The sequence below is a fragment of the Hemicordylus capensis genome, chromosome 17 (assembly GCF_027244095.1).
Source record: "Hemicordylus capensis ecotype Gifberg chromosome 17, rHemCap1.1.pri, whole genome shotgun sequence".
Classification (NCBI taxonomy): Eukaryota; Metazoa; Chordata; class Lepidosauria; order Squamata; family Cordylidae; genus Hemicordylus; species Hemicordylus capensis.
This window is the reverse complement of record NC_069673.1, coordinates 2401118-2424221: the sequence shown is the minus strand read 5'-3', so window position 1 is coordinate 2424221 and position 23104 is coordinate 2401118. Positions and strand designations below refer to the sequence as shown.

The following is a 23104-nucleotide window of genomic DNA, read 5'->3' as shown; positions in this document are numbered from 1 at the left end:
ATCAATGGAGAAATATCAACCTCCTCCCCTCCTCCCCCCTCTCCTCCACCACCCTCTTCCTCCCCTCGTTCTCCTGCTTCTCCTCCTCCTCCATCTCTTCCTTCTCTGCCCTCAGCTCTAACATCTCTTTCTCCTCCTCATCCACCACCCTCCTTTCCCCTTCTTCCTCCTGCTTCTCCTCCACCTCCACCATCACTTCCTTCTCCTCCCTCTCCTCTACCATCTCTCCATCCTCCTCCACCACCACCCTCTTCCTACTTTCCTTCTCCTGCTTCTCCTCCTCCATCTCTTCCTCCTTTGCCCTCTCCTCTATCATCTCTTCATCCTCCTCCTCCACCCTCTTCCTATCCTCCTTCTCCTGCTTCACCTCCACCACCACTTCCTTCTCCTCCCTCTTCTACCATCTCTTCCTCCACCTCATCCACCACCCTCCTCTTACCCTCCTCTTCCTGCTTTTCCTCCACCATCACTTCCTTCTCCTCCTCATCCACCACCCTCTTCCTCCTCCCTCCCCTCCTTCTCTCGCTTGTCCTCCACCTCCACAAGCTCCTCCTTCACCACCACCACCATTGAAAACTTTTTAGCCAGCTTGCATTTAGGATTCTTGCTCTTTCACCTGCAGTACCTGGAATACCCTACCACTGGGGATGAGAGGAATTTGAAGCCAAAATTGCGATGCTTTCATTGTGCCATGCTCTGAAGCAATTCTAGGGCACCGGACAGAATGAGCATTAGGTATTTAAGGGAATGCCCTCTTCTCCATGAACCCCGCTGCTTTTTAAGATCATCAGGGGAGGTCCGGCTGCAGTTGCCACCAGCTCTTCCGGTGGCAACCCAAAACCCGGGCCTTTTTCAGCTTGCCCCAGGACTTTGGGATGCGCTTCAAAACAAAATGAGAGCTTCCCCATTTCTGGATGTTTTTAAAGGAAAAAAAATTGAAGATATACCTGTTGAACTAGGCTTTTAATTTATAGTTTTAAAGTTTAAAGTCTTACAGTTTTTAATCAATATTTTAAATTGTTTTAATTGTGCTAATGTTTTAATTGTTATGTTTTAGAATGTAAGCTGCGCAGGGATTCATATATTGCGGTGTGTGTGTGTATGTGTGTGTGTGTGTACAAAAATGCGCCACATAGATAGATAGATAGATACAAATGACTATGACTATTTATATACTACTTTTCAACAAAAGTCCCCAAAGCGATTTACGGGGAGAGAGAGAGAGAGAGAGAGAGAGAGAGAGAGAGAGAGAGAAAAGATCCCTGTCCCCAAAGGGCTCACAATCTAAAATAGAAACATAAGATAGCCATCAGCATCAGCCACTGGAGGGATGCTGTGCTGGGGATGGATAGGGCCAGTTGCTCTCCCCCTGCTAAATAAAGGGAATCACCACTCTTAAAAGGTGCCTCTAAGATAGATAGCTAGATAGCTGGATAACTAGATAGCTAGATACTATATGTATCTTACTAATGTTATGGTGGGAACGAATCAATGAGTTGATTCCACTTGGAATCAGAAATGTATTCCACAAAACCAATCCCTCCTCTCCCCCACCTGCCCCGTCTCTCAATCAATCCTCCGCCCCACACATACCTGAAGCCTACAGTAGCAGAGTACCGCGATAATACACAGTAAGATGACAGTTGCTAATATCCCGCCTGTGATGACCACAGTTCCGGCTGTCATTCGACCTCTTCTCCATCAACACCCTGGAAGACACAACGAGGGGGAGACGTGAAATTCATGGGAAAGCAAACTGGTTGCCGCGAGGTTCACACCCAGTGTGCGTGCACGGACAACCTAAGGAGTGGCTTCCCAATGAAGCAGTGCGAAATCGGGGAGCGGCACCCCAGGACCCCCTTCAGGAAACCCCTGCAAAGAAGTCTTAGTTCTATTTTATTCTGTGCTGCTCAGGCCTCACTTGGGATACATTTTAAGAAGGATATGGCTCCACTGGAACAGGTTCCGTGGAGGTCACGAAAGATGGTGAGACCTTGACTGTGGCATCCAAATTCAAATTTTCAATTTTCTGGAAACGCAAAATCCTCACCCTGTGTGCTTTGACTTCACTGGCATAATCTGACGATCCTGTCAGGTATCTGCTACAGAATAATAATAGAATATTTCAGCTGTCAAATACTAAAGATCATTACATGTCACCCAGCAAAAGAGAGCCAGGGTGCCGTAGTGGTTAAAGTGCTGGACAAGGACTGGGGAGACCCGAGTCTAAATCCTCATTCAGCCATGAAACTCACTGGGTGACTCTGGACCAGTCACTTCTCACTCAGCCTAACCTACCTCACTGGGCTGTTGTGACAATAAGCAGAACCATGTACCCGGCTCTGGAAGAAGAGAAATGCAGGATCCAAATGCAAATATTCACCAAGATAAAGACAAAATGCCATTAGATACTGAATGCTTTTGGAAACCAATAATGAAATTCTGTCAAATGCTAACTGAATCTGGCGACCACCAGTTATTGAAAGCCAATGTCACAGGATTTCAAGCACAGCTTTCAGATATTTGGTAAATTCTCTAATATTTGAAGGTTCAGACAATGCCTGGAGCAGGGGTAGGTAAGCTTGGCTCTCCAGCTGCTGTAGAACTACAACTCCCATCATCCCCAGCAGTGTTCCCATACGTCATGGACTACAACTTCCAGCATCCTCAGCTGCAGTGGCCTTTGGCTGGGGATTATGGGAGTTGTAGTCAACAGCATCTGGAAATCCCTGTTGGAGGGAACACCAATCACCAGCCACAATAAATTGTGCCTATGGATGATGGGTGTTCAGCAGCATCTGGACAGCCCAGGTGGGCAGCCCATGCTTTTGCCTACCCCTGCTTTGGAGCAACAAGGAAGAAGAGAAGAATATCTGAGGACAGAATCAGCTGCTGCAGCAGGCACTCTTAATCGTACACAGGAGCATAGGAAGCTGCCTTTTACTGAGTCAGACCATCGGGCCATCTAGCACAGCATTGTCGACACAAACTGGCAGCAGCTTCTCCAAGGCTGAAATAAAGTCACCCCAAAGCCCCCGGACCAAAAAAGCCGACACAAACCGATGCAGAGTTTTGCAACGCCTCCTTCTGCCAAGGCGTGTCAATTTAGTGCCCGTTCAAGAATGGAATGGCCATAAATTAGGCTTGGCTCTGGCCTGGCCCTTCTCCGCATTTTTCTCCAATGCCAGTATATCACTACATTCCTTCCTCCATTTTGTTTAGCTGTAAAAGTGTCTCTCTCTCTTGCAGAGAATTCCCCCCCTCCATGCCCACGTCCCAAACCGCATGTTTATTTGCAGGAGTTGGCCAGACGTACTGTCTGAACCAGCCTTTCATTTCTCGATACCACCTTCCTGCTGTCAGAGGCACCAAAGATGGCTGCGTCTGTTGTCTACAATTTAACGTTTTAATTGTTGCTGTGTTTTCCTTTGCAAATCACCCAGAGATTTTAAATGGGGCGGTATCTAAATGCGATAAATAAATAAATGTGAGCACTGTGCAATATTCCCCTTAAGGGATAGAGCCACAGTTCAGTGGTCAGGTTTTCCGCCACCATTATATTTCCCCCCTTTTAACCAATTTCCCAGGCCATTCTGATCTCTTTTATGTAGGCCTTTTACTCTCTGACCGGAAAGATGAGATATCCCTAAATGTCGCCAAGTTTTGCTTGACTGATAGTAAAATCCGGCCACAGACATTATCTCCTGCATAGCAAAAGCGACTCGAATTTACTCTGTATAGCTGGACAACGTTCGATACAGTATTAACCTGTATTGAGTTGTTTGCTGGTCTGTGACCATATCAATAAAGACCGATTGACAGTTCAGTGGTAGAACAGCTCCTTTTACATGAAGGAGGTCCCAGGTTCACTCCTGGCAGCATCCCCAGGTAGGACTGGGAAAGACACCCTGAACCTGAAACCTTGGAGAAGCTGCTGCCAGTCAGTGTAGACAACGCTGAGTTAGATGGACCAAGGGTCTGATTCGGTATACAGCAACTTCCTATATATTAAGGGCAGAAATATTCCCGGGAGGGAACACAGGGACATAGTCAGCTGCCATATACCGAATCAGACCATCTAGCTCAGTATTGTCTACCCAGGCTGGCAGTGGCTTCTCCAAGGTTACAGGCAGGAGTCTCTTGGAGACTCTATCTTGGAGATGCTGCCAGGGAGGGAACTTGGAACTTTGATGCTCTTCCTAGAGCAACTCCATCCCCTGAGGGGAAGATTTGACAGTGCTCACACATGTAGTCTCCCATCCAAACACAAACCAGGGCAGACCCTGCTTAGTGAAGGGGACAAGTCATCAGAGGGATCGCAGCTCAGTGGCAGAGCATTTTCTTCCTTGCAGAAGGTCTCAGGTTCCCTCCCCGGCAGCATCTCCAAGATAGGGCTGAGAGAGATCCCTGCCTGCAACCTTGGAGAAGCTGCTGCCAGTCTGTGCAGACAATCCTGAGCTAGATGGACCAAGGGTCTGACTCAGTATATGGCAGCTTCCTCTGCTCCTCTGGCAGCTCAAAACGGAGGCCAGGGAATGTTCTGGCAGCACGTTGAGAGGGACAAGAAGGGAGTCGGGGATGCTGGAGGTGAAGCTCCCGTCTTTCCCTCCTCTCTGTTTCCGCCAAAGGAGGATGGCGAAGGCCACGTTCTCTCCCCACAGTCAGAACCTTTCAAAAGCTGTGCAGACGGTGGTGAAGGCCTGGACGGCCTCCTGTGAGTGCCTGCAGCCCGCATGGTGGGGCCAGCTGGCGGCAATCCGCGACGCCTCACCGACACGTTCGACAGGCTGAGCGGCTGGCAGCGTTTGCGAGCAGCCTAACCACGCACCGAGAAAGAGGAGGAGGAGGAGGAGGAAGAGAGGGCCAGGGCCAGAGAGCTCTGTGCCGCTCCTGGCCTCTCCGGCCTCTCCGGCGTTCCCTTTCTTTCCACATCTGGCAGGCAGAGAGCAGAGGCTGCGTGAGGGACTCTGTACCTTCCCCCAGACCCGAGCATCCGCCAGGCCCTGGAGGCAGGAGCGACCAGGTGCAAGGAGGAAAAACCAGCCCTGTGTCGGCCCAAATAGGATCAATACGATCAATAAATCAAATGCCTCAAGATGCTGGTCGCAAGCATGTATGTGGGCATGCATGGGAGGAGAGCGGGCCTTGTGGCAGCAAGCACGAATCGTCCCCTTTGCTAAGCAGGGTCTGCCCTGGTTTGTATTTGGATGGGAAACCACCTGTGTGAGCATGGGAAGATATTCCTTCCCCCCAAGGGATGGTACCATAGTCAGTGGAAGAGCCCCTGCCTGCTTTCATGCAGAAGGTTCCCAGTTCCCTCCCTGGCAGCATCTCCAAGACAGGGCTGAGAGAGAGATTCCTGCCTGCAACCCTGGAGAAGCCGCTGCCAGTCAGGGTAGACAATCCTGAGTTAGATGGACCAATGGTCTGACTCAGTATATGGCAGCTTCCTATGTTTCTCTTAGCAACATAGTCCCAAATCAAGGATGCTCTGGGGGTTGGCTGATGAACGGCAGTGTTGGATCAGACCAGGGCGGCTCTATCTAACCCAGACTTCTATCAACCTGTTTCAAAGGAACACAGCAAGCCGCCTTCTACTGAGTCAAACCCTCAGTCCAGCTAGTATTCGTTATGTTGTTTTTATTGTAAACTGCCCCAGATATGCAGGTTTCGGATGGCAGGGAAATAAACTAAACAAGCAAAAAAATAGCATCCGAAGACCCCGGGCTCAATCCTTAGCAGCATCTCCGGATAGGGCTGGGCAAATCCCCTTTGGAAATCCTGGAAAGCTGCTGCCAGTCAGAGTAGACAGTAAGGTGCTAGGCGGACCAAGGCCTGACTCAGTAGGCAGCGGCTAACTAGGAAACCTCACTCTGTGTAACTTATTTGTGCATGCAGGCTGCTGTTTCTGCACCACCGCACTCTATCTGAGGAACGGGGCGTACTCTTTCTGGCCATGGAAATTGGGGGATCTTTCTGGGCAGTACCCAGAGCAAAGCACGTTCTCTTGAAATTCTTTGTTTTTACAAGACCCTGAAGAGGTCTGGCCTGCTTCACCTCGGGCAAAGGAGCAAAAAATAACAAATAGTGATTATTTATAAAGCTAATAATAATAGTAATAATAACAACAACAAAACAGTCAATAACGCCTGTCAGACTGAGTACACAAAAATAATAATATAAACGGCAAAGTCACACCCACAACCACCTCACTGCAGCGCCAGATGGGGAAGAAAGCGACCATTTGTCAAGCATTTAAAACGGCTTCCAAGGAAAATAAATCTATATTGTATTTGCAGCCGTTTCATGTCCTATTGAAGCTCTCAATGGAGAAAGCAGGAAGCCTGGAGAGGCTGTCAAGTGGGGCGGTGGTGATTGATGGATTCCTCCGAGCACCTTTTCTCTGGAAGTTTCCACCGGGCAGTCTCGGAGCTCTAACATGTTAAAGGCTCCCCAAAGGGAAGCACACTCGGTTCTCTTATTTAATTAAAAAAAAAAACAACAACAACACCGCAAAAACTCCGCTGCAAAACCCTGCTAGAGTCCTCTGCTCACGTAGCTTGAGGTGGGTGGCAATACATGAAATCGTCCAATCGTGTCGCGAACACATAAAATAAAAGCTCGAAATCCCATTTTCGGTGGCACTCCAAGAACAGGACGAACAGGACATGTCGGGTGACACGGCAGCACCTGGGATTTCCGGACATTGGCATTTTGCCGGTCTAACCAACAGGACCATCCTGTTGGGCTCGATAGGCCAGGCAATGGCTCTTTGATTTATTTACTGATTGTTCGATTGATATGCCGCCATTCGTAAAATTATCCCAAGGTAGTTTCTGGCCATCCATTATTCGCCAGATGTGCCCTCCTGCCATCCATGCTCCAGATCTGCAGCTGCACAGAGGAAACAAGGAAGCTGCCATATACTGAGTCAGACCCTTGGTCCATCGAGCTCAGGATTGTCTACCCAGACTGGCAGCAGCTTCTTCTCCAAAGCTGCAGGCAGGAGTCTCTCCCAGCCCTACCTGGAGATGCTGCCAGGGAGGGGACTGGGAACCTTCAGTAAGCAAAGCAGAAGGGCTCTGGCCTCGTCCCCAACAGGTAATTGCTTCAGCAAGGTGGCTGTATCTTGTGCCTCTAGACCATGCTCTGGGACCCGTCCCTGGCCTGCACACCGGTGATTAGGAAGGAACGTAGGAAGATGCCGCCTTCTGAGTCAGACCCTTGTTCCACCTAACTCACTATTGCCTACTCTGACTGGCAGCAGTTCTCCAGGGCTTCAGGCAATAATTTTGCCAACAATTGGGACCTTCTGCAAGCAAAGCAGATGCTTTTCCACTGAGCTGCAGCCCCATCCTTGGGAGAACAGGCAAGTCACGGGTTGTGCTGGCTGGATTTATTTATTTATTTTATTGAAAATATTTATACCCCGCCCCATATACTCACCAACTTTCCACATCACTTCATGAATCAAAGTAGACCCTAACCTGCAAAAAGTGGTGCTGTTTTTGCAGCTCCTTACACCAATATGCAAGCTTCTGAGTAACACAGAGCACTTTGGTTGTGCAAAAAAACAGAGGGAATGCATTTTCTGCAGCCTGTGGAGGTGAAAACTTCCATCCGTTTGGTGACCACTGCCCTCCCGGCCACCCGTCGCTTCTACCATTCAAGAAAAACATCAGCTAGGCAAAGAAAATGTGGCAAGCGTGTCAAAGACTCCAAAAGATTTTTAAGAGCAGGGAGGGAGAGGGAGAGATGGGCTAGGATTTTTCAAACATATTTATTGCATTAAATACCTAGAAGCCTGAAACTCTCTGGGGCACGAGGGGGAAAAATTAAGAACACAAGGCATTCAACATGTGGAGGCCCAAAAGCAGATCAGTTCCTGTCTAGACCCTGGTTTCTTTCTTTTTCTTTTTCTTTTACAGTTGCTCCTAATTTCATGCTCTGCAGGCTCCCAGAGTCATATATTTAGTAATAAATATGCTGGCGAGGTTGCCAGGTCTTCGGGTTTGGCCTGAAGTCTCAGGGTCCCTGGGGGAAGAAGCCACATCGTGGGGTGAGGAGGCCCAGAATCGAGGGAGTCCAGCATCAGAGATTTTGCTTTGAGCTCCACTCGTGCGCACTGAGGCACAGTGATGCTCTTCCACAGCTCGGCCTGATGCCACCCTCTGCCAGGGGCTGCTACGCCTCTTCCCATCAGGGCCCACCCCTGAGCTCCCAGGCCCCTCCCCTCCATGTTTGGGTCTGAACCTCATGAGGACTAGCACCCTTTAAAACATATGCAGGTTTTTGTTATTTTATTTGTGGACCGCCCCAAACTTAGGTCTCTGGGTGGTTGACGTGAACAGAAAACAAAAATTAAAACATCAAAAATAATTCCAAACCACAGTTCGAGTTCAAAAGCTCAGGTGGATAAATGCGTCTTTAGAGGCTTTGAAAAAACTGTCAGAGCTGGGGAGGCTCTTCTTTCGGCAGGGGGCGCATTCCAGAGTCTCGGGGAGGCAACAGAGAAGGCCCGTTCCTGGGTAGCCACCAGATGAACTGGCGGCGACAGCAGACGAACCTCTCTGGATGATCTCAATGGGCGATGGGGCTCATAGCGAAGAAGACGTTCTCTTCAATACCCTGGGCTTAAGCTGTTTAGGGAAATGAGAAGCACTTTCCACTCAGTGGTTGAGCCTCTGCTTTGCCTGCAGAAGGTCCCAGGTTCACTCCCTGGCAGCATCTCCAGGTACGACTGGGAGAGACTCCTGGCTGAAATCTGGGAGAGCTGCTGCCAGTCAGTGCAGACAATCCTGTGTTAGATGGACCAAGTGTCAGACTCAGTATATGGCAGCGTCCTATATTTTCAATCCAACGGCTTATGTTTTGTTCCTCGGTCACTATAATATGGTTTGGCTAGCTTGCATACAACTAATTCTGTATAAACGTTATATCTGGAGACAATTTGAATGAGAGCAATGAAAGGAGCATGGCTAAGAGGCTTCAGCAGGAAGGCCCCAATTCTACCACGTGGGACCTCACGAGGCGGCCGCTTCTCTCTCTGCCCCACAACCATATGGAGATAATACTGTACTTCACAGGATTGTGGCAGCTAGGATTTCTGAGATTGCATCTGAGATGGGGAAAAAAGACCCTTGGTCCATCTAGCTCAGTATTGTCTACCCAGACTGGCAGCGGCTTCTCCGAGGTTGCAGGCAGGGGCTGCTCCCAGTACTAGCTGGAGATGTTTCCACCCAGGCCGGGCACGTCTTCTCCTATTCTGCCGGTGGTCGTGTGAGCGAACCTTGTATATTATTCTGCTCATTCTCTTCTGCAGAACCTCAATATTTGGACACACAAATAAAAAAACAAACAAACATCAAACCCCAAGGTGTGTTATTTAACAAAAGAAAAGCTGGATGCGGGAGCCATCAATTACCCGACGTCCATGGGCAAGGCAAGTTTACTGGCCTAGCCCGATCGTGTAATTTGCCCGTTCCTTCGCCACAAATTGTTTCAAGATCCCACTCTGAGTGGAGACAAAGACTCTCCAGAAAAAAAGAGCGTTGGAAATGGGAAGATTAACTGCCTTGGGCTGTTGGAGCCTCGTAAGGGGAGCGCTACCGGCACACAAGAGCTGTTGGCTGCTGTACGCAGGTACTAAATGTTGATGGATTCCAGCCGCCTGCCGTGTGGACATCCAAGAAACGGAGGCCCAGCCCTGGAAGGCCGACTGTCTGCCTGAAAGACGAGCCCCGGGATTGATGGCGTGACAAGAAGCCGAAACACTCGATTGAGTTTTAGACCACGGGTGCACCAGGGCAGGAACAGAGGAAGCTGCCTTTTACCGAGTCAGACCCTCGGTCCATCTAGCTCAGGATTGTCTACCCAGGCTGGCAGCGGCTTCTCCAAGGTTGCAGGCAGGAGTCTCTCTCAGCCCGATCTTGGAGATGCTGCCAGGGAGGGAACTTGGGACCTCGATGCTCTTCCCAGAGCGGCTCCATCCCCTAAGGGGGGAATATCTTCCAGTGCTGCTCACACATCAAGTCTCCCATTCATATGCAACCAGGGCGGGCCATGCTTAGCTAAGGGGACAAGGCATGCTTGCCACCACCAGACCAGCTCTTGTGGAGATGAGGTGAGGTGAGTTTGTCACCTGAGTCCTCCTCCTGGCTTGCTGCATTCAGCCGGTTCCCTCTCCTGGGGAACTCCCAGCTACCGTACTCAGAAGCAGCCCCTCCTCGTCAGCTGCCTTGTCTTTAAATGCCTTCCAGGCCACGCAAATGGCCTGGGCTCATGCACGGCCGCCTCCCAAATGGCCGCTGTCACTGGAGAAAGGGCTGGGATGGCCCCCAAACGGACCTACATGGTCCTGAGGCTGCCGGACCTGCCAGGGAGTGGTTCTTTAAACAAACAAATAAATAACGTTAGAATCCCCAAACCGGCTTGAATTCAAGCCGAGTCAGGGCAGGGGGGGGTTGTTCGGTGGCACATAACCGGACATGCCCAGTTCTACTTGAGTCCAAACTGGTCCTTATGGGGACGTGGCCGATGCTAAGTGGCAGAGCGCCTACTTTGTACGCAGAAGGTCCCAGGTTCAGTCCTTGGCAGCATCTCTAGGTATAGCTGTGCTCCAGTCTGAAACCTTGGAGAAGCTGCTGCCAGCCTGTGTAGACTATAGAACCATAGAATTTTAGAGCTGGAAGGGACCTTCGAGGCCTTAAAAAAAAAATTTTTTTTAAAAAAATTATTAAATTTTTTTTTGCTTTAAAAATTTTTTAATTGGTTTTTACAATATCTTAACAATCCCGTTATATCTAATTAAGTAAATATTGACTTCCCGTTCACCAATCTGCACGATTCATTAACTATACAAGTCAACCATTGCTATAGTAATTCAAAACATATATCCCACACATTGCAAACTCGATTTTACTCTACCCAACCTGCTATTATTACTAAATTTCAAACCCTGCTGAAAAATCGATATTAGAAAAATAGTTCTTTAAGTATAGTAAGAATGGTTTCCAATCTTCTTTAAAACATTCCAAGTTTTCATCCCTTATCAGTACTGTGAGTTTTGCCATCTCAGCATATTCCAAAATTTTTATCAACCAATCTTCTTTTGAGGGCATTTCCTTGTCCTTCCATTTCTGCGCATATACTATTCTGGCCGCCGTGCTTGCAAACATTAAAAATGTTAAGTTTCTTCTGGAAAACTCTCCTTGTGTTATTCCCAGCAGGAAGGATTCTGGCCTCTTAGGAAATGTCATTTAAAATTTTTTCTTCAACTCATTATATATCATATCCCAAAAGGCCTTTGCCTTCCCACAAGACCACCACATATGAAAAAAAGTTCCTTCACAATGTCCACATTTCCAACATTTGTTTGGAACATTTTTATACATTAATGCTAATTTTTGGGGTGTCAAATACCACCTGTACATCATCTTATAATAATTTTCTTTTAAAGTATAACATGCAGTGAACTTTAAATCCATTTCCCATAATTTTCCCCAAGCTGCCATATCTATATTATGACCCACATCTTGAGCCCATTTTATCATAGTCGTTTTAACCACTTCATCTCTTGTCGGAAGGGACCTTGGAGGTCATCTAGTCCAACCCCACTGGATAAAACTGCAACCGCCCAGAGCTGTTTGATGGGGCGGTATATAAATGTAACAAACAAACAAACTGCAAGTCCTCTTTCTGCATTGCTTTTGTGGCATGTTGTTTGCCGCTTACAGTTTAAAATGTGTGGGTCACTTAGGCACTTCTCATAGCCTCCCCAGGGGCTGCTGATACTGGCATGGGAAGCACCCATGTTTTACAGGTAATCCTGCTCAGCATTCAAATGCAGACCAGGGTGGACCCTGCTTAGCAAAGGGGACAATTCTGGCTTGCTACCACAAGACCAGCTCTCCTCCCATCCACGCACAGCTTCTCATTCCAGCTTCCCCCGAAAGTCTGACCATCAGAGCTTGCCTTTCGCAAACATATGCAACGGATCGCTAACCATCAGGCAAGACGGCCGGCTACCAAGGCCTTCAGAAAGGCAGAGCAGGGCGTAGGGATGTGCACAGAACCGGTTCGGAGGCCTTTTAAGGACCTCCAGTCCAAACCGATTCGAAAGTCTGGCGGTTCGGCCAGTTCAAATGGGGGGGGCTATCTTTAAGGATGGGGGAGGGTGTTCTTACCCCCTCATGCCCCATTTCCCCCACTGGTGCTGTCTTTTAAAACGGTTCAGCGGGGTGGTAGCGTATTTCCTTGCCGCACCGGTGCCTCCTCGGACCGGAAGTGCCTGGGGCACATGCACGCATCGCACATATGTCATTTTAAAAGACAGTGCCGGTGGGGGAAATGCGGGGGGGGGTAAGAGAACCCTCCCCCGTCTTTAAAGATATCCCCCCACCTTCGACCCGGCAGGCACCGGTTCGATGCACACCACTAAGCAGGGGTGCAGAAGCCCGGGAGCCAGGTTGACAGAGAGAATGTTCTCTTTTGCCCAGCCAAATTCTGCTTTGGGGGCAGGTCTCCAAGAAGTAACAGAAAACAGATCCGGAGGGGGGGGGATTTTGTGGGACTTCCCCCCCTTTTCTTTTCACCATCACCGGATCAGAAAATGCTTGTTGATTTAAACCTAGGCAGCCCGAATAAAATACAATAGGCCCATCAACAAATCCACAGGCTTTCTGCCAGTCTGTGTTTCCTGGAAACGTCTCCTGCAAAGTTAGGAAAGAGATGAAGAACGCACATTGCCTTGCTTAGATGGAGCTCTAGATAGTCCAGCCTTTCTCTCTCCAGCCAAATGCCTCTGGGGAAGGCATCAGTGGGGCATGGATTTGTCCCTAGGCCCCTGTCAATCCAAATAGACTTCTTCTGAACATGGAGGCTTCACATTAAGTTACGTAGCATCCTGAACTCTGCACCCTAGCTATTGGGAATGGCTCCCACGCCTATCCCAGGTTTTGCCCATAGTCTTTCCAGCCTCTACTTAAAGCCTTAAGGACCAGAAACTTGATTTTCTTTGTCTGTTCTAGGTAAAATGGTTCTACACTGCCAGTTTATTTATCAGAGAGCTTTACAAACTGCTTTCATTCTGATAGTCGGTGACTCCTTTTGTCAATTTTAACTTGTCTATTGTCTTGCCTGTGGCTAAGACAATAAAGTCAACTGAAAATTGAAACTGCATCCCCAAGTGATAGATGGATAAATACAACAGCAACAATAATATTATAAATAATAATAAAATGCATTTGCATTATGCATCCAGATTGCAGGCTCCAAACTGAAATGGCGTTGCAAGGTTCAAAGTGGTAATACATTAATTAATTAAGAATAACCATACGTCATACATTAATTATTACTAAATTATTATTAATTTATTTTTTCATTTCTATTCCACTGTTCCTCCAAGGAGCCCAGGGCAGCATGCTTCCTGGTTATGTTCATCCTCACATCAACCCTGTGAGGAAGGTCAGGCTGAGAGAGAAGTGACTGGCCCAGAATTACCCCGTGTGAGTTTCAAGCCTGAATACGAATTTGAACTCAGGTCTCCACAGTCTGGTCCAACACTCTAACCCAGGCGTAGGCAGCCTTGGCTCTCCAGCTGTTCCTGAACTACAACTCCCATCATCCCCAGCCACAATAAACAGCTGAACTACAACTCCCATCATCCCCTGCCACAATAAATGGCTGAACTACAACTCCCATCACCCCAGCCCCAATAAACAGCTGAACTACAACTCCCTCATCAGTAGACTCAATAAATGGCAGAACTACAACTCCCATCATCCCCAGCCACAAGAAACAGCTGGATGACATCATATCCAGCCCCAATAAATGGCTGAACTACATCTTCCATCATCCCCTGCCACAATAAATGGCTAAGCTACAACTCCCATCATCCTCAGCCCCAATAAACAGCAGAACTACAACTTCCATCCCGTGGATGATGGGAACTGGAGTTCAGCAACAGCTGGAGAGCCAAGGTGGCCTCCCTCTGCTCTAACCACTACACCACGCTGCTCCTCCACACACCCAGATCGCAGAATCAAAACTCCCTCGTGCAGAATTTTTTTAAAAAAATCATGGAGTCCTCAACAGCCTTGCCGCTTGAAGGAGCCTCTCCTATGAAGCTGAAGAAAGCTTGGAGATGCCCTGCCCCCCCCACCCCGCTGGGTGCTTTGGGGGGGATTTTTCCTCCCTGTGTGTGTGACAGGAGACAGCCAAGGCTGCTAATTTGCTGGCCCTGACACTCTCAAAACTCTCTTCCACCGCCTGCCATCTGCACCGAGAGATAAACCGGAGATAGCGCAGGAGGGCGGCCAGGCGGCCAAGTGATGAGGGACCTTCTCGCAGGTCTGCTGTCAAGAGAAGCCACTTATGGATGTTTTATTCATGCCTCCAGCTCCACATTCCCCGCCAACTCCCCGCTCCCCCTCACCCTGCTTTGAAGGTCACCGTCTTTATCAGACAGCCAAGAATATAAATAATTGTTTTAGCTGATCAACCACCTCCCTTCCAGTCAATCGATCACATTTAAAGAAATGCTGCCTGTGTGTGATGGCGCCCATGGCTTTTCTTTCTTCTTTGGCGCAAGCCACAAGGTCTTCTAGAAGCACAGCGTCTTGATCTGTCCAGTCGCCACTCCGCTTTAATTTAAGGGCAGTCCTGCACGACCTTTCCTCTCCCAAAACTTGTTATCTGTCATGTTTAACAACCTTTGCAGAGCAGATCCATCTTCCCATTACGCCCAGGTAAAATTCTTAATAATAGCCACCACCCAAACGGCCATCTCATTGCCTTATGCAATACTGGTGGAAATAAGAGACCTTGCAACTGCAATAAAGAAAATCTACTAGGGATGCGCAAATCGATTCAAATTTGAATGGATTCATCTTGAATCTGAGTGATTCATGGGATTCAAATCCGAATCGAACCACTCCTTAAGAGGGCGACTTTATTTATTTAGAAAATTTATTGTCTGCCTGACTTCCATAGACTCGAGGTGGTTTACATAAATTAAAACAACCACGAAAACAAGAGGGGGGAAAGGGGAAAATCAAATCAAATTAGATCCAAATTCAACTTGAGAGCCATTTGGCACCTTTAAAACCATTCAGGCCCCCAGATTGGTTTAGAAAGGTGTAAAAAAACAGGGCCGAATCAATTCAAATTCAATCAAATTCGAACTGAATTTTCGGACCAGATTAGGATTTGATTCGAATTCAAAATGAATTTTCAGAATTTGAATTCAAATTTGAAATGAATAGAAAAATTCATTTTAGCCACATCTCTAAAATCTACCACTCTCTAACAGAGGTGGCAGTCCTTTTTTTCATTCTCTATGACAGAAACATGCCGGCACCTAAATGAATCTATAACCAAACTCTTAACACACATAGAGGTGGAAGGGACCTTAGAAGTCCTCTAGACCAGGGATTTTCAATGTTGGGTCCCCAGATGTTATTGGACTTCAACTCCCTTAATCCCCTGGCCCATTGGCCTTTGGCGGGGGATTATGGGAGTTGAAGTCCAATAACATCTGGGGACCCAACGTTGAGTATCCCTGCTCTAGACCAACCCCTGCTCTGCACAGGAATCTGCGGCAGCATCCCTTACGCCTGTCCAATCAACTGCCATTCCTCCGCCGCCCCCGTTTCCTTCTACTATAACAAAATCAGAGCATTTTAGAACTTGAAGGAACCTTTGAGGTCATCTAGTCCAACCTCCTGCTCCATGCAGGAATCTGCTCCAGCATCCCTGAGAGATGGCCCCATCCAGCCTCTATTTGAAAACCTCCAGTGAAAGAGAGCCCGCCACTGCATGAGGCAGGCTGTTCCACTGTCCAATGGCTCTTACAGGCAAGACATTGCTCCTCATATCTAGCCTGAATCTGCTTCCATGCAATTTAGAATAATAGAATCATGGAGTAGGAAGGGACCTTAGAGGTCTTCTACTCCCACCCCCTGCTCAGTGTGGGAAATTGTTCCAGATGGCCACCCAGCCTCCATATGAAGTTCTCCAGTGAAGGAAAGGCAAACTGAGAAGGGAGGAGTGGTGGTCTTGTGGCATGAATCGTTCCCTTTGCTAAGCAGGGTCTGCCCTGGTTTGCATTTGGATGAGAGACTACATGTGAGCACTATAAGATATTCCCCCTAGGGGATAATGGGGCTGCTCTGGGAAGAGCACCTGCCTGCTTGCATGCAGAAGGTTCCCAGTTCCCTCCCTGGCAGCATCTCCAAGACAGGGCTGAGAGAGACTCCTGCCTGCAACCCTGGAGAAGCCGCTGCCAGTCTCTGCAGACAATACTGAGCTAGATGGACCCAGGGTCAGACTCAGTAGAAGACAGCTTCCTATGATCCTGTGGGGCGCATCAAAAACCCTAACGGGCCTAACAATGAAGAACTCTCCTCTGGAGCACAAGGCTGCAAGAGTGAGTGGGAAGGCTCTGCAGGAGGAAAAGGAGGCCTGAGAAATCAGATCCAGCCCTGGATGCTATGAGGCTGCAGAACCCGCTCCGGCCAAGAGCCTGTGATGCGAGCAAAGTCTGCCCCCTGGAGCAAGCTGGGGAAATCAAATTCCCAGCACCTGCAACAGTCTGCTCCCACCTTATCTGTCAGAATAAAAGTGCTTCCCTTCTGTACAGCCAAGACTAGCTCTCCTCTCCTGCCATGTCATTATAACTAGAATAATAAAATCATAGAGCTGGAGGGTCCTTCAGAGGCAATCTAGTCCAACCCTCTGCTGAGTGCAGGCAATCCAGAGCTAGTGTATCCCCACAGATGGCTATCCAGCCTCTGCTTGTAGATCTCCAGTGAGGGGGAGCCCTACTGGGGAGGCTAGTATCGTTATTTCATTTATTACATTGATATCTGTCCCTTCCTCTGAGGACACTAGAGTGTGCTCTGTTTATCCTCACAACTCTGTAAGATTTGAACCCGGGACTTCCCTTATCACAGATCACACTCTTCCCTCTTGTACCAGGGGTTTCCGACCTAGACTCCCCGGATGCTGTTGGACTACAACTCCCATCATCCCCAGCCACAATGGCCTTTGGGGTAATGCAAGTTGTAATCCAGCATAAGGTTGGGAACCTCTGCATTATAATCTATAGACTCTAAAACTCCCTTTTCTCTTTTCTCTGCTCTGCTTCCAACAGAAGTCCCCAACTAAACAATTCCCCCGGATTTGTCTCAGATGTATTGATTTTATGCATTTGTATACCTCATCAAACTCACATCGTTAAGTGGCTTATATGTGTGTTTTTTTAAAAATAACAATTAAAGCATTAAAAAACCACAGTTTACCATTTACATATCTAATGCAATGTTTGGTTGAATCGATGTGTCTTTAGACTGTTTTGGAAAGCTGTTAGAGATGGGGCCACTTTCATTTCAACAGGGAGTGCCTTCCAAAGCCTCAGGGCCGCTATAGAATAGGAGCGTCCCTTAGTAGCCCCAAGACAATCTGCTGTTTCTGAAGGTTTCCTGAATGAGAGGAAACCAGGACCTGATGGGAGTGAGGCCTAGATTCCATTTCCCATGCTGGGGACATAGAAAGTCAAAGCAAAGAGGCGGTCTTTCCCCAGGGTCGGACCTTTCATGAGGCATGGTGAGGCAATTGCCTCAGGAGGCAAACTTTTGGAGCACAAGCCAGTGGCAGGATGCCTGTTCCCACTGAACCTAAGAACAGCCCTGCTGGATCAGGCCCAAGGAGGCCCATCTAGTCCACCATCCTGTTTCCCACAGTGGCCTCTGAGAAGCCGACAGGCAAAAGATGAAAGCATGCTCTTTCCCCTACTTTTGCTCCCCTAACTTGCTGTGAGGCTCCCCTATTCTGCTGCTAGCTTGAAGTGGAGGGAGGGCTATTGTCTTCTGGGCAATAGCCCCACTGGTTCTGCAACCAATCGAGGCTTTTGCAGAAAAGGTGATGTCACCGCGTCACATAGCCAATCGCACACGGCTGTGCAAGGACATCATGAAGCCAATTGAGAGTGAGGGCAATGCTCCCTGGATCAGCACTGCCATCCCTCGGAATGGGCACACTGTTTTGCCCCATCTCGGAGCATGCTTTCAAACGATGCTCTGCACTGCTGCCGGACATGTTCACCCCCCTGGCAGTCTGTCGGTGCCATTCCCACCCAGCCCATGAGACCCATTGGTGGCTGCGGTATCGATGCGTAAACGGCTTTTTGCACGGCGAGGCTACCTCCTCGGTGCCTGGCGGCAGCTCCATCCTCTGGCTCTGTGATCGCCAACCCGCAGCTGGAAGGCAGCCTCGGCAGCCGTCTCGCTCTCCATTGACTGGGTAAGGTTACGAGGGATGGGGGAAGAGGCCATTTGCTGCCAAACCGGGTTCCTCGTTCCTGGCTGCTTGGCTGCTTTCTCGGTATCTGGCACAGAGGTTTCATCTGCGCGGACAGGATACTCTTGGCTTGCCTGGACTGTGGGTGGCCTCGAAACCTCGCACGGATGCAGAAGGGGCCATTTCGCTTTCTCCACATCCCCGTGTGTTTCAGGTGCCCAAACATGGCTCGGAGGTGCATCTGAGCTGTTGGGCTTTGTCCTGTTTCTGCTGGGCCTGGATCATCAGCCCTGCCAACTTGGCAAAGAGGCACCTTTTAATGTGGTGATTCTCTTTATTGAGCAGGGGGAGAGTAACTGGCCCTATCCGTCCCCAGCACAGGACCTACAGTGACTGTTGCTGGTGTCTATCTTGTGTTTCTTTTTAGATTGTGAGCCCTCTGGGGACAGGGAACCATCTCATTTATTTATTTATTATTTCTCTGTGTAAACCGCCCTGAGCCATTTTTGGAAGGGTGGTATAGAAATCGAATTCATCATCATCATCATCATCAGTGGTAAGGGGATAGGACTGTAGCTCATTGGTAGAGCATCTGCTTTGCATGCAGAAGGTCCCAGGTTCAATCCCTGGCAGCATCTCCAGGTAGGGCTCAGAAAGATTCTTGCCTGAAACCTTGGAGAGATGCTGCCAGCCTGGGTAGACAACACTGAGCTAGATGGATCAAGGTTCTGACTCAGTAAGGCAGCTTCCTATGTTCCTATATGTTCCAGTGTATAAGTGCTAAAATTGTTTTTAGGGATGGGTCCGTAGCTCAGAGGGAGAGCGTCTGCTTTGCATGCAGACGGTCTCAGGTTTCCTCCCTGGCAGCATCTCCAGGCAGGGCTGGGAAAGAATCCTGCTTGAAATCTTGGAGAGATGCTGCCAGTCAGTGCACGCAATCCTGAGCTAGATGGACCGAGGGCATCTTCCTCTGCCTTATAAAAGGCAAGGGCAGCCCAAAGTATTGCTGGACAGGAGGGTCAGGCCTCGCCTCGCAATCCTGCCCCTTTTCAAAATGGACCCTGTCAAGCTTGGAAAGTGGTGTGAGGGGCAGTGTTCCCTCTAATTTTTGTCATCTCTGTGCGGAAATGAGTTGTGTTCTGGGCGGCAGTATTAAGGCAGTGTGTGCGCACGTGCATTCAGAGTAGGGCCTTCCTGATTCAGCCTGAGCGAGATCTAAAATCAATGAAGCAGACATTAAAAATGTGTGTGTGTGTACGCATGTGTGCATGCTTAGAGGGAAAACTGGTGGGGGTATTCTTGCCACACTCTCCCCACACTTCTTGCTAGCTTTGCTCCTTGAAAAATGATATTGTAGAACTGGGAAAGGTGCAGAAGAGGGCAACCAAGATGATCAGGGGCCTAGAGCACCTTCCTGATGAGGCAAGGCTACAACACCTAGGGCTATTTAGATTAGAAAAAAGACAACTGCGGGGAGACATGATCAAGGTCTATAACATCATGCATGGCGTGGAGAAAGTGGAGAGAGAGAAATGCTTCTCCCTCTCCCATCACACTAGAACCAGGGGTCATCCCATGAAATGGATTTACGGGAAATCTAGGACCAACAAACGGAAGTACTTTTCCACACAACGCATAATCCACTTGTGGAATTCTCTGCCACGAGATGTGGTGACGGCCAACAACCTGGATGGCTTTAAGAGGGGTTTGGATAACTTCATGGAGGAGAGGTCTATCAACGGCTACTAGCCGGAGGGCTGACAAATTCAGGACTGACAAAAGGAAGTACATCTTCACACAGCACATAATTAACCTATGGAATTCTCTGCCTTGGGATGTAGCGATGATGGGAATTGTAGTCCAACAGTGCACTATAGAACTCTCTGCCACGGGATGTAGTGATGGCCACTAGCTTGGATGTCTCTGAAAGGGGCCGAGACCAATTCATGGACCCGTCTACCAATGGCTCCTTCTCTTAATGGATATTAAGATAGGCCACCTCCAGCCTCAAAGGCAGGATGCCTCTGAATACCAGTTGCAGGAGAGAAACAGCAGGAGAGAGGGCATGCCCTCAACTCTTGCCTGTGGCTTCCAGCAGCATCTGGTGGGCCACTGTGGGAAACAGGGTGCTGGACTAGGTGGGCCTCCTTGGGCCTGATCCGGCAGGGCTGTTCTTATGATCCTATCTTGGGAACCTCTGATCTATATGCCTGGGTGGTCCCCTTTCAAATCTCACCTCCTCCCCCACAACTCATGAAGTCGCCGGATTTCAAAACACTTGCATTGTATAGCAGGTCGAGAGCCAATATGGAGAGGAGATCTGGTCTTGTGGTAGCCAGCATGACTGGTCCCCTTAGCTAAGCAGGGTCCACCCTGGTGGCATATGAAAGGGAGACTTGATGTGTGAGTACTGTAAGATATTCCCCCCTCAGGGGATGGAGCCACTCTCGGAAGAGCAGAAGGTTCCCAGTTCCCTCCCTGCAGCATCTCCAATGAGATAGGGCTGGGAGAGAGACTCCTGCCTGCAACCTTGGAGAAGCTGCTGCCAGTCTGTGAAGACAATACTGAGCTAGACAGACCAATGGTCTGACTCAGTATATGGCAGCTTCCTATGTTCCTATGGCAGCTGGTGCATTATGGGTCGAGCCAGAAGAAACTCGTTGCTTTTTCAGACTTCAAGCTTGCTTGTTTACTATAATATGAATTTTCTTGCCTTACTCAGGTTGGTAAAATAAAATCCAATTGCCAGCTCTCTTCTCCTCCTTTAAGGCCAAGAACTCACCGGTTCCTTCCGCGTTTAACTGCCGTCATCCTGTTTTTATCTCTGTGCTGAAAATAAACTCTCTGGATTTTTTAGCACAGGGGGTGGGGTATTAGATTCTGGCCCTGGAATTTAATTCCTTCACTTTCTCCCCCCCAGGCCATCCAAACAGTCATCTCTTGCATAAGAATCAGGGAATTATTTCCATATAACAGGCATTAATCCAAAACACACATAAGCTGCCTACAGTCCTTAAAATAAAGATAGGCCTGCTTGTATTGGCGGGGCGGGGGGGGTGCTTATTCCCCCCCCCAAGTGTGTGCATATCACTTAATCACTCCTAGAATTAATATTAAAGTGAACTGGAGTCGTTAGCATCTGAAAGCGTCGGGAAGAGGTGGGGAGGGAGGGTGTTGGCATTACCAGCTACAGAAGATAAGCTACCGGAACCAATGCTAAAAAAGGAAAAGAAATCCGGAGGTGGAAAAGAGATATAGATTTCTCCCTAGTTTCTTGTATTAATCCCATTTGGCTTGGCTAATAGGTACCTTGTCCTGCCTGGGTGGTAGCCCCACAGAATGCAGAGCAAAAGGGGAGAAAATAAATGAATGAATAAATAAATACACACAGACACACAGAGACACACACACACACCCTGAAAAGGAACATCCAGAGCAGCACCAAAAGAAGGCGGAAAGTACAGATTTAATGAGATTTAATGGCAACTTGCAAATGTATCCCCCCCCGCCCCCCCTTGCTTGTTCCCCTTTTGCTAAGCGGTTCGCATCCAGGCAACGCAGGGAGAGAACGTCTCAGCGGTCTGCCGGGGTTTGAACACAATGTAATCTGCAGGAGACCAGGCCCTGGGCGCAGAAAGCCTTAATTACGCCAATCAGCTGGGTGGGGAGGGACCTTGTGAAAGGGGCCAGAAGAGAGGAGGGTGGAAGGGTGGCCTTCAAAGCCCAGCGCAAACAGAGAAATGCATGCAGGAGCATATTGCGGGAGGCTGCAGGCAAAAATGACAAATAGGGGGTGCAACGTGTGTGGACTGGATGGGCTTCCTTGGGCCTGACCCAGCAGGGCTGTTCTTCTGTTTGAATTTTCTTCTTTGGCTCATTTCCCTTCTGGATTTGGGCAGGGCTCGGTTTAGGAAAATAGGAAGCTGCCTCCTACTGAGTCAGACCCTTGGTCCATCGAGCTCAGTGCCGTCAACCCAGACTGGCAGCGGCTTCTCCAAGGTTGCCGGCAGGGGTTTCTCTCCGCCCTACCTGAAGATGCCGGGCACCTTGAAGCAGATACCCTTTCACTGAGTTGTATTATGTGTCTGTTGTGTCTGGGGATGATGGGAGTTGTAGTTCAACGACAGCTGGAGAGCCAAGGTTGCCTACCGCTGCCCTAAGGGGAATATCTCACAATGCTCACATGTGGCCACCCATCCAAATGCAAACCAGGGTGGGCCCTGCTTAGCAAAGGGGGCCAATGCATGCTTGCTACCACAAGACCAGCTCTGCTTCCTTAAAGGATGTGATGACAGGAACATAGGAAGCTGCCTTATGCAGAGTCAGACCACTAATCCATAGAGCTCAGTATTGTCTACCCGGACTGGCAGCGGCTTCTCCAAGACTGCAGGCAGGTGTTTCTCCTCTCAGCCCTATACTGGAGATGCTGCCAGGGAGGGAACCGGGAACCTTCTGCATGCAGGCAGGCAGGTGCTCTTCCCAGATCTGCTCCATCCCCCTAAGAGGAAGATCTCACAGTGCTCACACATGTAGTCTCCCATTCCAATGCAAACCAGAGCAGACCTTGCTTAGCAAAGCAGACAATTCATTCTCGCAACCACAAGACCAGCTGTTCTCCCCCAAGCTGAGGGCATTGAGCAAACGGCAATACATACATACACACATATACATTTATATGGAGGGCACAGCTCAAGTCTGGGCTCTTTCAGAGGTAGTTATGCTCCTGATCATATGACTCCATTGATGTGTGGTCTTTACTAGACCCCCCTCCATTTCTGAGCACAATTCAAAGAGCTGGAGTTATGAT

The 23104-nt window shown here is 48.9% G+C and overlaps 2 protein-coding genes across 8 annotated transcripts in view; one reads left to right on the top strand and one right to left on the bottom strand.

The window, feature by feature from the left end:
• Positions 1 to 23104, top strand: part of DBH (dopamine beta-hydroxylase) — a 148668-nt gene that overhangs the window by 8171 nt on the left and 117393 nt on the right. The gene's annotated exons all lie outside the window — the stretch shown is intronic.
• Positions 1 to 23104, bottom strand: part of FAM163B (family with sequence similarity 163 member B) — a 70424-nt gene that overhangs the window by 5988 nt on the left and 41332 nt on the right. The window contains exon 2 of the mRNA XM_053281719.1: positions 1594 to 1709. Coding sequence (XP_053137694.1) covers positions 1594 to 1686 — 93 coding nt within the window. The 5' untranslated portion in view covers positions 1687 to 1709. The remainder of the gene's footprint in view (positions 1 to 1593; positions 1710 to 23104) is intronic.